Raw genomic sequence first — 15,114 nt, 5'->3', positions numbered from 1 at the left:
GAATTTACATTAGCATAATTATTAACAATCAGAAAGTACCTATTTTTTTTAACTTTACACTCAATATATCTCAACCATAAATGACATTGGCTTAGCTGCAATAAAAAACATTTAATGACATCCCTTAGACAGTTAGACCATAATAATGTCTATGTAAATTGATATCATAATATTATATAAATTTTAAATTGAAACTAAATAATTTATCCATACTACAATATTATACAAACATCAATTAGTCTATAAAGCATTGATACTTGTACCATAAATTGTTTGTTATATTCTTAACTTTTTGTCTGTGATATTATTGTTTTAAATTTTAAATTTTATTTTGTTACCAATTTATATTTATTAGTCTTAAATATATAATGAACTATTATATTAAAGTTTGAAATTGTATAAAGCAATTTAAAAATTATTTATTCAAACATATTTTTGATTTAGCTGATTGTAAATTAAATATTAAAATAATAAATATACTACTTAATTATATTAATTGTATATCAATTCAATAAAAATGTAAGATGTAAGTAGGTACAGCAAAACCTATTTATAATTTACTGACATCTTTGATAATAATTTCACTTTTAAATTATAATAAACATTTTTAATTCCTAGTGAATTCACTATTAGCTGTAAGGTGAAATTTTTATCACACATACTCATCATCAGTGCGGCTATTATCATATTTAGGTGACCCTTTTCAAACATAAAGGATTTTAGATTTTAAACTAATATGAACTTTTATTCCAATTTACAACACATGTTGAAAATTTAAATTTTTCGATACCTGCACTATGCGTCCAACACCTAATATTATGTTATTATAGTATTGACTATACTTATGAAGATAATATTTTATACAACAATTTATACGATACATTTTTAGCTATAACTTGGCCTCAAAAATAAAACTTTATTAATATTCATAGAAAAAAAACTAAAATAATTGAAATTACAAACAAACAAATAAACAGCTCAAAACGAGTCAAAATATTTTGAAAATTTTATCAAGTATAGGAATCGATAAAATAAACATTTAGTGAAATTTTCATGTATTTACATTTATTACTTATTCGTCTTTGAATTACAAAAAATCTTAGATTTAAAAAGACAATTTTTTATGAATTTCTAACACAAATTCATATTTAAACATTTTCGTGAATTTTACTCATATTGTTAATATTTAAACTTTAAATGTTTATAAAAAAAATTGTGATTATAGATTTTTAATATTTTACTTTTACTTTGCCTACTATTATTTACCATAAAATTTAAACTATACTCATCACAACACACTGACATGAGTATTTTAAAATTGTTAATAGGTACTTAATTAGATGGAAATTCGTTAAACTAAACCGGTTTAAAATTATCCTACATTATCTCCGGAATATTGAACAATGTAAATGATTTAAACATTGAAACATCCCGGTGCATTATTTTCCACACCGGTATAATCTAGCGTATTTCTAGTTTGAAGTTTCTAACTTTCTAAGGTTGCTAGAAATTGTATCTATAAATACAGAACAATAATCATGTTAACAAAAAAAATATGTAATGACAACACTTATTGGCTACACTGACATAACAATGAGATATATTTTAAGGTTATAATTCATACTGACATTAATTTAACTTTGATAATAACCACGGTTCACGATTTATTATCTTAAATCGTGATTATACCTAATAAATAATAAATACCTTAAATTAAATTTTCAATATACGTTCGTAAGTCGTAATTCGTATTTCGTATTCGAACTTCGAAGTACTTCGCCCATTATATTATATACTTATCTATGACGACTTCGATGTCCGTACTTTCGTTGTTTTAATTTATTACTTTATATAGTTATATTGTTATTAGCCATGCATGTAATATAATAGTTATATGAATAATATAGTATGAAAATATAATAAAATATTATTGAAAATAATGACTTCATTTAAAAAATCATTTGTGAAACCGTTTGCTCGTCCCAGTGAGTTGTATACTGTCGAAGACTCTTATTGGAAAAAACTCACTGTAAGTACTTACTTATTAAATGTTTAAACGTGTTCTTGTATTTTGTTGATTTAAATTATTTTTTAGAGCCCTGTATTGGTCAAAGAATTTGGTCCCATAGACTATGTACATTTTTCACGACGTGCACCCTATCATTTTGCAATATCATGTTCTGCTCGAGTCAGTATTTCTTTCAATAAATTATCTAAGTTTACATTTAAATATCATAATTTATTTTTAGGTCCAAGTTTATAATCCTGTTACAAAAGTAGTAACTAAAAATCTCAATAAATTTAAAGAAGCTGCTTATGGCGCAACATTTCGTTCAGATGGCCAGTTATTATGTGCTGGTGGCGAGGAATCTATTGTGAGATTATTTGAAGTTAATACAAAGTCTATGTTGAGACAGTTCAGAGGACATAAAGCGTTAGTATATTATTATGTTATTCTAACATTTTCTTTTTACTTTTAAAGTTCAATTTTATTGGTTTAGTGCTGTTCACCGTACATATTTCACAAGAGACGGCCACCATATTGCAAGCTTTTCAGATGACAAAACTGTTTCTTTATGGGATATAAGTAGTCAGCAAATAAGTGGACATTATGAAGGATATCATAAGGTAATTATTTCAAAGTTTTTTATATTTAGATATTTAAAATTAATAGTTTGCCTAGTATCCATAGGCCATATTTAAAAATATTTAGTACTTTTGGGTTATTGTGACTACCAACAATAGTACTAGTAAATATAGAACCGGTGTGGTCACTTAAGTCACTTGGACGAAAACATTTCTCAATTTGCTAGTTAAAGCCACTTAAGGTAGGTCTCTGAGTAACCTAACCTCACCTCGAGATCTACCTAAGGTGGTTTTAAATAACAAGTCAAGGGAACCACTGAACTTAATCATCACTAATTACAGAATAGTATGTGATATTCACATTTTTAATAAATTTATTTAATATTCCTTGCTACCATCAATTATTGATTCATCTTAAGAGTTTTATTCTCTTTCGAAGTAATAATAAAGCATGGTTAATCGTATTATGGTGTATAAATAAATCATGTTAAGTTAAGTTTTGATGGACATGGGACATCAATTTAACTAAAAATAAATAAATATATTATATTATATTTAATTATCAATATTTGATACAATTGACATTTTATTCCAATAAAAATAAAACTATTTAAATAATTACATGCCAAAAGTGTATGGTAAAAAATTAATATACTAATTCATTAACAAAAAAAGGCTTGTCACTAAATTTAATTGTATTTTTCTTCAGGACTATATTAGAGCAGGATGTGTTTCTCCAGTTTCTGAAAATATAGTTGTTTCTGGTGGCTATGACAAACAAATTAATATGTTTGATTCAAGAACTAAATCAGTAACTATGTCGGTTGACCACGAGTCACCTGTAGAAAGCTTAATATTTTTACCATCTGGAAGCTTACTTATATCAGCTGGTAATATACAATTTTTTATTTATTACAAATGTATAGTATTTTCTTTTATTAATCTTTAAAATAAGTTCAATAAAAATTTATTTTAACATTAATTATCAATTGTGTTTTAGGTGGTACTGAGGTTCGTATATGGGATGTTTTAGCTGGTAAATTATTGGCTAAACTTACTCAAAACCATAAGACTGTAACTGCGTTATGCTTAGCTAAGCAAGGTACATCTATCGTAACTGCCTCATTGGACAAACATGTTAAGATTTACAATGTATCAACATTCCAATTGTCACATGATATTACATATCCAAGTGCAGTACTTAGTATTGATATAAGTGTTAGTATCTTATTAAATAGAACATGGATTAAATTTAACTTTTCTCCTATTCTGTATCCAATGTTTAATCCAAAAGTCAGAACCTTTACCATCAGTTCCTTGCAACTAATAATATTTATTTACCTGGGTCCAGAGGTTCTAATTTTTTTTATTGAATTATGCTGACAAATTATAATTTTTAAAAATATTTTCGCCACTTGTTTCTTGGTAGTTTTTTTTAAACATAGAAGTTCCATTGAAAAAATTGATCAATTTTGAAATGTGAACTTTTGTCCGATTTACAGTTGTAAAAAAGAAAATGTAATTTGCATAACTATTCAAATGATTCATCTTTGGAATTTAGCATTTTTAGAAGAATGTGAGGATGCGCATGGTGAGCAAAAGAGTGGGACACCTATAATTGCTACTGACAACAACATAATTTTGGCGATTACTGATAAATGATTCGGTATCAAAATTTTCCTATTGAAACTAAACAATTTATGAAATTTGACAATACTAAATTATAATTTAATTAGACCATTATATTTTTGTAAATTTTAACCATTCCCTATTTGGCCGTTAGAAATATTTCTTTTTGATAGTAATTATAAGTTAAGTTTAATTTGATTCATTTTTATTGATATTGAACTTTAGACTTAAATTAACTAAACTTTAGTTAGGTAATAACTATTTTTTATAGAAGTTTGATTCTTAATTACTGTAGATCTTTGAATCTATTAATCAAACACGAAATGATATTTCTAATTTCTATTTCTTATGTTTTAAGATTATTAATTTCTTCAATAATTTTTATAAATGTATTTATGTATATAATTTATTTATTGTATATTTTCCCAGCTTAAAATGTCCTTTTTGTAAATAATAAAACTGATATTTACCATGTATCTACAAAAATCAATTTATGAACTTGATAATTAGTTAACAAAATACTAATTTAATTTTGTGTTTGTATTTTAGAGAGATGACAAAACAATTGTAGCTGGAACTGTGGATGGAATTGTGAACATAACTAAACGTGATACATCAGTGAAACATAACAATGAAAATAAAAAGAGGCAAGCTAGAGCTGCAGCGATTGTCCAATCTGATGGTATTGATATGAGCGTCCCAATAATGCAACCTGATCAGATGAGCAAGTTTGATACTGCTCTAAGAAAATTTAATTATAGCCAAGCATTAGATTTGGTCTTAGTTCATGCGGTCGCATTCAAGAAACCCCATATAACAGTTTATGTGTTTGATGAATTATGCAGGTAAATATGTACATTCTTTCACTACTTATAGTTAGTATCAATTTGGTTTATATTTGAAATTCAATATACAGCAATACATTGCTTGTTTAATTATTTTGAAGAGTCCTTCTTGAATTTATATTTTATGCCAAACAATTCACTTTTTTAATTAATTGTGTAGTGATTATTAATATTGAATATTTTTTTAATGTTTAGGAGAAATGGCTTAGTGCAAGCAATATCTGGTAGAAATTCAAAACAATTAGCATTTTTATTGAATTTTATTGTTCGGTATATTGGAGTTAGAAAATTATCTAAAACATTGACACATGTTGCTTCAACAGTTATTGGTGAGTATAACATTATGTTTTGTTAATCACATATTTAATATTATATATCATACAGTTAAATAAAAAAACAAGTCATAATACTTAGTGGCATTTCTGGTTGTATTTTATTTAATAAGGCAAATTAATATTCATCGCCAGTAATGAATTATCATAGAAAAAGTTGTGGATATACACTCTTTCAAGTAGGTAGTTGACAATAGTAAAAACCTTTAAATAAAGTTTAAAAAATAGTCCGCTCAGAATCATTTATCGACATTTTGTATACAAAGATTTTTGATTACAACCATTACTGCAGGGGTCGGCAACCTTTTTGGTGTCAAGGGCCAAAAAATAACATTACAATTTTTCACGTTCCATAATTTGAATACACCTTATTTTATTTAAACGAAATATAATAGTAATTGAAACTTAATTTATTCAAGTACATTACTGTTTGGTATATTATTTATCGAGGTATCTACAAACAAAGTTGGAACACAGAATTGAGACAATTACACTTCACTAGAAAATTGATTCAGTAATACTTAGTCATATTTCGTTTTGTGTAATAAATTATTATTGACGTTTAACGAAACGTAAATAACGTGTACAATATTTTTATACATAATGTCTATTTTTGTTCAATAACTGTGCAGCCAACTTCTCGTGAGAAATCCCAATTTTGATCAGCAAAGATTACGTGTTCTATCATATTTTTAAGCTAATTATAAATTATTGTCGAGGGCCATATAAAATTGCTATGCGGGCCGTGGTTGCCGAACCGTGCGTTACTGTGACCCGCGCTACACCTAATGCACATAAATGCTTTACCACCTTTATTTAAAATTATATGTATAAATAATCTTAAATACTTGTAAATTTATTAAATGTATTCATGTAAATTATTATTGTAATGTTACAGATTGTTACTGGGATTCTTTTGACACATGTACCCTTGAAGTTCGTGCACTGCTGACAAAATTACATACTGTTGTTGAAAATGAAATATTACTAACTAAAAGATTGTTAGCTATTGATGGGTTAGTTAAAATGTTAATTATTAGTTCTGAAGTATTACCTGATGCTACTCAGACTACAAAAATTGATAGTAAAAGTGTTGTTAAAAATTAACTGTAAGTGGATTTTATTTGTATATTAATTTTTCATTTATGAACATTTCCTGACATTTGTAATTTTGTGTTTTAATGTTGATAAACCAATAAATTAAATACAGCTAATTATACTCTACACAAATGTACACACCAACATACCGTTTATAATTTGAATAATGTTTTTGCTTTACTATGTAAAGTACTTTATTCAATTATGTATAAAAGTAGATTTTTGATTTGTCTATTTTACTTTTATGGAAAGTATTGAGTATTTTGTATTGCGATACATTTTTTCAGCTCGTGATTGAGTAATGAGTATATTATAAAACTTTTTCATCAAAAGAAAATCGATTCATTAAAATGATATTATGGTCTATGAAACATTAATTTTTTTCTATACTCAACAATTTTTATTAATAGGAATTCACATTTAGTTTAGACATTTGTTAATCTTCATTATTGTTATAGTGATTAGAAACTTTGAAAGCTATTTTTGATTATTGATATCTTAATCTGGTCCCATACTTGTATAATACTCGGCTAATATTCGTCACTTGTTGTACTGTACAAGCCATTTTAAACAATACAGATCGCAGGAGTGGGGTCTGGATTTATAAATAAATCATATCACTAAATGCCTAACTTATTGAAATTACAAATATTTTAGGTATTTAGGTATATTAATACAATATAATATATTATATTGTATATTATACAGTATACAATTGTATATTATATTATAATATAATATTAATTATTAACAATCTTAGAAAGTTGGTACGTATTTTTTTTTATTTTACATTTAATATACCTAGCTTAGCTGAAATACAAAACACATTTTATGACTTCTCTAAGTGGCGTAAATTGGGTGGTGCAAATGTAGCACTTGCGCCTCCAGAAAATTGTACAAATTTGTATACCTATAGTTTCTATTTTCAAAAGTGTATACTTGTTTATTAAACAAGTAACTAAACAATTATAAATGTCAAAGAAGAGTCGTTTTTTAATACTAATTATTAGGTACAAGTGCACAACTAGAACATTAAAGGTAACCAATTTTCTGGCAGAAATTTCCAAAGGAAGAGTATTGGTGGATTCAAAATTAAAAATATTTTTTTGCTCCACCAGAAATTGAGGCCAATTACGCCAGAGACTGCACATAGCTCAACTATATGGATTATGCACAATCGACCGAGACCGACTTGTTATTAACACATTTACCGATAAGATGACAAATATTACATAATCGTAATAAAATAATAGAAAGATCACTAAAAATATATTGATATCCAATGTAAAATTGATGTCATACATTCTACAAAACTAGTTGGAGTTCACATTATTATTATAAAGGCATCAATTTACGGCTAAAATAACCGTAATCGTAACCGCAAGTCGCGACCCATCAAAAACATTTCGCGACCCACTATTGGGTTTTGTTTGAGAAACGCTGTCCTAGACAATAACAATATCTATGTATATCATATAATATAGGTACATTTTAAATTTAAACTAAATAATTGTTTCATTCTACAATATCAAGCATAGGCGTGTCTACGGTGGCAGATCTTGAAAGGCGTCGATCAACCGTTAGAATAGTGTTACGTTACAACTTTTGTTTAAAAGAAAAAAAATATTTTCACCTGCGTAACAAATTTTTATTGATAATTATAGAAAAAAAATTGAAAACTATCAATGTCCGTAAACAGCTCAAAAAGAGTCAAAATATTTTCAAAATTTTATGGTGTATAAAAAATGAAAATATTAACATTCAGTGAAATTTTCAAATACTTACAGTCATTCGTTTTTTAATAAAAATAAAATAAGAAAATCGTCACAAGAGAAATCGAGTGAATATCAAATAATGTTGTAAAAATATGAATTTCAAACGCTCATAAAAATTTAATTTGACTTTCTTGTAGACATTTTTTTTTTTGATAAAGATACAAAATATTATGAGTAATCTTGTATTACATTTTTAAATCTTAGATTTAAAAAAAAAAAATTTACGAACTCAAAATAATTTGATAATTTTCGTGATTTTACATATTTTGTCAATTTTTGAACTTTAAATGCTAATAAAAAAACTGTGACTAAGGATTTTTAATATTTTTTAAATGTCATTGTAACAATATAGTAGGAGCCTTGTATTAAATGTTCAAGTATTTTTACTCAACAAATAAAGTTTTATTGACATTCATAGAAAAAAAAAAACTGATAAAATTGGAAACTGAAAATGTCGATAAACCGTTCAAAACAAATCAAAATATTTTGAAAATTATATCATGTATATAAAATGGAAATATAAACAACCAGTGAAAATGTTATGTATCTACGGTCATTTGTTTTAAAGTTACACCAAAAATCAAAATCAATTTTCTAGAAAACAGATTTTGCGTAAAAATTCCCGTTTTACCTTAATTTTTCTTTTGTTTTTCACGGCGCTTTAGAAAACTACTGGAAAAATGACCACAATTGACCCCCAAAGTACCAACTAGATTCACTTTTCTATCAGAAAAGGTACTGTTGAAGAGAATCTAAGCACTTTTATTATCCAAAGAGGCGATGACAGACACAAAAAAAAAATAAAAATGAAAAAAAATAAAAAAACACGTCTCATTTGAAAAAAAAGAAGTGTGTTTCGCTCAGGAAAACTTCTTAAATGGTATATTAATTATAAATATATACAATTTAAAATAATAATATGGTCTATGAGCATATTTAAAATTATAATTTGAGTACATTTATTATTAAAGAAAAAAATTAGGGTGAGCATGCTGGTAAATCCCTCTGTATATCTTCTCGTATTTAGTTAACTGGCTCAATTTGAATTAAAATGTATTCCGGACATAATAAGCATATTATACAATTTCGTATCCAAGGAAATGTTGAGCTAATATTAAACTATAACTTATTTGTCTTTAATCTCAAGTAATTGTCTGTGTAACGAATCAATTATTATTTAATATAATTTTCATACTACGATGTCTTTAATTACTATAAATACAATGAACTTGAACAAGGGACGTGCGGGCTCCTGTTAAGGGGAAAGTCCATTGATTAGGGCGTATTTTTCGATGCCAAATATATCGTAATGACACCTGAAAATGCTGAAACGAAAATTCGATAATTTAATTTCCTTATCAATAGTACTTTTATCATATTTTATTATCTATTACTATTATTATAGTACAATAATATGATATTATCCTCTCGTAAACAATCAAATAAACAGTATCAACAAGGGATGGGGACAGTAAGTTGGGTCCCGTGACAACTACTGTATCATACTATCATTTTAGTTTATTATCATGTTAGTGTAATAATTGTTTTATTATTTAACTCAGTACTTATTGGTTATTTCTGAATATTTAAAGTTGAATCCGAAATCGTTGTGATGTACTGATATACGTTTTCTATAATTCAGCATATTGTAAATAGAATAGTGATTTATTTGGTAAAGTGTGAAAATCAATATTTTTACATAAAATTTCTCCTGTTAAGTAAAAGTAAACACATCACCTACAATATTTTTGCTTGTTATATTTGGATTATATTTAACTTATTAATATAGCTGCAGGTAAGATAAAAATCTAGATATTTTAGTATGTTTAAATATTATGAGTGAAGAATGATGACTGTCAACAAAAATGTTTGAAACTTTAGTCCAAACTATTGATAAAATCAAAATTCAAACATTTTCATATTAGTATGCATCATTAAATAATTATTTAATTATTATGTAAAGTTGTATTCAAATTTTATATCCATTTAAAGTTATAAATTGTTGTAAATGCAGTGATGGTAGGCTGCCTGCTGATCACAAGAAATTTAACCTAAAACTTATTGAAAAACTAATTATCATAATATAATATACAATATACCTATTGGTGTAATTTATTATATTATTATTTATATTTGAAATTCATTGATTATTGTATTGAATGAATAGCTTTTAATTTTATCAGTTTTAAATATAAACATTGATGTTTTTAATCTATAATTTTGACATGTTTACTAAAAAAGTTGATATAATACTATATAATCTTTAATAGAAAATATAATTAAAAATTTACCTGTGAAATAATTTTTATGCTGCTGACTAGGTGCATAAATTTATTATTTTCATTACAAATTATAAAATTATACCATTTTAGTTCTTATTAGTTGTATGTTCTTTTTTCTTGCTTACTAGTAAATGTAGGTACGCATTTTTTAAATTTTATAATCTACTAATTAGTTTTTATTTTTAGGAAATGAACCAAAACGGTTTTAGTACTGGTGAAGAAGATTCACGTGGCCCACTTGATAAGATATGCTGTTTACAGGAAGACGGGTTTCGGTGTCAACGACAAGCTGGAAATGCTTCTTATAGTAAAAAAATTCGCAACACTGTCAGACAACTTAAGTTACATTTGGACGCTGTCGTATGTTATAATTTGTAGTTATTATTTTGATGTACACTACTAGTTATTATTGTTTTCTTAATGATCAATATATTATTAGGCGAGACACATCTATATTTGTGATCATCACAAAAGTATGATTCAAAGCGCTAGAACGCTGAAACCATCTAGTCAAGATGAAGCACCAGAGGTAGACTTTTCACAGCTACAGATGAATACACTTAGGCGTTATAAAAAACATTTCAAAGTAGTGACCAAACCGAGTCTGAATAAAGCTCAAATGGCAGAGGTAATTATTTAAAAAAAATATATATCAATTAATCTATATGTTTTGAAGTGGGTAGTTTTTTTACTTACTATTGAATAGTTGAACATTGATATTTAAAAAGACAATAAAATCAAAATGTATGGTTTTTATCAATGGAAAATATATTTTTAAACATTTAAGTTGTAATCTTTAGTACAATAGATAACTTGAAAATTAAACATTTTTTGGATTGGCATTTGTTGGTTTGTAACAAATTATATATATATATAAAAAATATGTACTGTAGTAGATTAATTTATATTCAGGGTGATTTACCAAGCATGCTCATTGCTCACATCTTTTTTCTTAAATAATGCAGTTCTTCAAAATCTGATTTTTTGGAATCTTTAAATATATTCTAAGACCATATTTTTAAATTATTGAAATTTTTTTGTACCACTTAAGGAGTGTCCTATGACGATACAAACTTCTGTTTTTCAGATGAGAACCCTTCTTTTTATTATAGATTATTTAGTGGATTTTTTTTATTTTTGATACTGATACCCAATTCAAAATTCTGACAGCAGTTTCTCGGGTTATTAAAATGTATATTCTAAAGATAATACTCTCTAAAAGTTGTTTTACAAAAGTTTAAAACAGTTTTAATATTGGATCTAGTATTTATTATACAATAAAACCTCAATATCTCGAATCGGTTGGAGGCGAAAAAAAATTTGAGTTATCAAAATTCCAGTTATAGAAAAAATAGTGTATACTTATTGAAATGCAGGAGCCAAGATATTCCTTTGAATTATCGAAAATTTGACTTATAGACGTTCGAGTTATCGAAGTTTCACTTTATATTGAAAAACAGAAGTTCGAGTCTCAACAGGACACTATTTAAGCAGTACAAAAATATTCAAGAATTTAAAAAATTGATCTTTGAGTAGATATTAAAATTTAAAATATCAGAATTTCATTATTAAAAGTGAAAAATGATGCGTGTTGGGGGGGGGGGGGAATGTTGTGCTCCTTGGTGAATCAATGTATCTTATTTAATGGTATATTAAATTAATGTTAAATGAAATGTCTTTTTAATTTTATAAAATTTTAACCACTTATTTTAACATTTAATTTTAAATTTAAACTTAAACAATAAATATGTCTTTAAAAAAATGTATTAATCTTGTTTTTTTTTTTCTTAGACATTGTTAAACCATTTTAAAACAATATCAGTTAACGAAAAAGAAGCCCTTACATTCTTCATATACACAATCAAGACAAATGGCAACAAATTAGACCAAAAAAATGGAAATACAGATACACTGTCATAGTGTAATACTATCTTTTTAATTTGTAAAAAATTATTTATTTTATTAATATGTATTTGTATCATTAGTGGTAAAATGTATTTAGAATGTATACATTTTCAAATGATTAAGGGGCAAACAATTTATAGATCTTTCTACAAATAAGTGATTAAAAATTGTATGTTTTTTGTTAAACCAATAGTTGTATTTATTTATTTATTTATTTACTTATTCTAAAAATGTAGTGTTTAAAAACATTTATTTGAACCAAATAATTATATTATAAATTATATGCCTTAGTAAACGATGAACTCATTTTGAGTTTGAACTTAAAAATATTTTTTTTTCTTAGTAATAACATTTTATTTATCACACATTTATATCATATTTATTTTAAAACTATAGACCTTAATATGACCATTATAAATATAATTTCAAAATGTTATCATAAAAAAAATATATGAATCAAGAATCATAAATCATTGTTTTTACTATAATATTTACTGAACTTTAATAGCATGATAATCATTATCACCATGTTCCACATTGACTGTACTTCTTGATTTAATTTATAGTTGTACATTTTTATAAAATGTAAAATTATAACCATAGACGTGCACACGCAAAAGCAGCTTTCTCTGCACCTGACAAATAATTTTGGATTTAGTGGGCTGGTGGATTCAAAAGGTATACTTAGAATGATTAACTTTTAAAATATCGAATTAAAAATGAAATTAAAATTGTTATTAAAATGAAAAATAATAATATTATTTCTTATAAGTTATAACCATAATGAAGGAAATAAATTAACTACTTATTATTGTTCTATAGGGACGGTTAAAAATGTGTGCTGCACCCAACACAAAATCTTGAGTACGCCTATGGTAATAACTTAATTAAAAACATACTTAAATTAAACTTATATTAAGTAGAAACAATTTTGAACTGAAACATTAAATACTCTTAATAATATTTTTAATTTATTTTAAACTTATTAATGTATTAACTTAATACAAAGTTCATTGAATTAGTTATTTTTATTGGATCTTATATTTACAATAAATTAGTTGCATACAAATTTATAGATTATCAATTTTCCACTATAGCGTGCTAAAGCGATAGTTTTCAAACTTCAAAGCAACCAATTTAATCAAATGTATAACATATTATATTAGTCATTATAGATATTTATTTTTTGAACATATTTGTATAAAAGTATTTACAAAATTTGAATTACTACCCTATGATATTTATATCTTTTTTAATATTTAAGCCAGATTAACCACAAAATGTATATCTGTACAAATGCAACAAAACACTTATATTTTACAACATTGGTGTATTTATGGAGAGAGTGTGCAACAAGGGCATTTGCCACCTCCCCCCACAAGACAATTTTTATTCTTTTACTTAATGCATATTTATTTTTGATTATATTATACTTTTATATTTTTTAAATGATTTTAAATAGACGTATTTAATATCCTTCCCGCAAAAAAAAAAATAATAGCTTATAGCTATGTCACTGATTTATAATATGTATTTTGATTAAAACTAAATACGGTTAAGTGTCTCAGACTCACAGGGTATAAAATAATCAATATATAAATATAAACTATACCAATTACAAAAACTTATCTTACTATATTTGTTGCTTTTTTTAGTAGTACTAGGTAGGTACTTAAAATGTTTAATATGATGTTCATATTAATATGTTCATTGTGTCTTAGAATAATACCAACTATAGATATTATAGAATGAATAATTCTACAGATTCCGAGCAAAATGTCAAATGCATTGGTTTTTTGCTGTTATACCATTACATTTGCGGAGGAAACAATTTTTAACAACTAGATATTTAGCATAGTTATTTTATTGGTTTTCACCAAATTAAAAACATTTTATAAAGTAAACCATGACAATATGTTTCGAATAGTTTACTAACTAAGATCTCTAGTACCTATAGGGTAATTAGGATTTTGAGCTTATAGGGACTTAAGTTCAACATCAGACAAATGTCGTATAAAACCATTAAAACTCAAAATAATAACATCATCAAACACAATAGGTAGTTTCTATGTAAAATATTAAATAGATATAATATACCTAATACCCCATAATTACAAATGAATGAAATTGTCTGTTAAAATTTTAATATATTTAAAATTAAGTCAGTATATAATAGTTATTATACTTGTATCTTAATAATAGTTACCTATTGACTATTGTTATACACAAACACATTGATAGATTTTTTTATTAAAATGTTAGTGTTTGTAAAAGTTATTTCTATTACTTACCATTATACCTAAGTCACTAAGTCAGTATCACATTTAAAAGGTAATTAGTCACTTAAGACTAAAGTACTATAGTGATTTAAATTTTCGAAATATCATGTTGTACAATGTTAGGTAACTCATATAATTTGACTCTTTATAAGAATATTAATTTTAAAGTAAAATTATTGAAGAAACGATAAATTTATTTTGTCATATGAAAACTTGGGATTGTTGACTTATTTCCTTTTACTTGAGCACTATGCATATAATGTAATATTACATATTACTTGAAATGACCTCTTAATTTAAATCTATATATATATATAAAAATCTAACTTGATTTTGGAGACGAAGGAGACCGGTTTGTTTGCTTATTTATTATTATTATTTAT

General features: G+C 25.4%; 2 protein-coding genes across 4 annotated transcripts; both read left to right on the top strand.

Moving 5' to 3' along the window:
• Window positions 1-1,685: 1,685 nt before the first annotated feature.
• LOC100160314 (U3 small nucleolar RNA-associated protein 15 homolog) lies at window positions 1,686-6,616 on the top strand. The gene is made up of 9 exons (XM_001943841.4): window positions 1,686-2,029; window positions 2,096-2,188; window positions 2,250-2,434; window positions 2,502-2,628; window positions 3,296-3,476; window positions 3,587-3,804; window positions 4,765-5,060; window positions 5,256-5,389; window positions 6,291-6,616. Exons 1-9 carry the CDS (start codon window positions 1,940-1,942, stop codon window positions 6,497-6,499), a joined length of 1,533 nt encoding a protein of 510 aa, XP_001943876.2. The 5' UTR covers window positions 1,686-1,939; the 3' UTR covers window positions 6,500-6,616.
• A 3,106-nt stretch (window positions 6,617-9,722) lies between these two features.
• Window positions 9,723-13,521, top strand: Sap30 (histone deacetylase complex subunit SAP30 homolog). 3 transcript variants are annotated; one of them, XM_029486140.1, is made up of 4 exons: window positions 9,723-9,793; window positions 10,734-10,907; window positions 10,987-11,175; window positions 12,339-13,521. In XM_029486140.1, exons 2-4 carry the CDS (start codon window positions 10,737-10,739, stop codon window positions 12,465-12,467), a joined length of 489 nt encoding a protein of 162 aa, XP_029342000.1. In that variant the 5' UTR covers window positions 9,723-9,793; window positions 10,734-10,736; the 3' UTR covers window positions 12,468-13,521.
• Window positions 13,522-15,114: the final 1,593 nt, after the last annotated feature.

Source organism: Acyrthosiphon pisum, chromosome A1, assembly GCF_005508785.2.
Source record: "Acyrthosiphon pisum isolate AL4f chromosome A1, pea_aphid_22Mar2018_4r6ur, whole genome shotgun sequence".
Taxonomy (NCBI): domain Eukaryota; kingdom Metazoa; phylum Arthropoda; class Insecta; order Hemiptera; family Aphididae; genus Acyrthosiphon; species Acyrthosiphon pisum.
The sequence above is the reverse complement of the archived record's forward strand: the minus strand, read 5'-3'. Positions and strand labels throughout refer to the sequence as shown.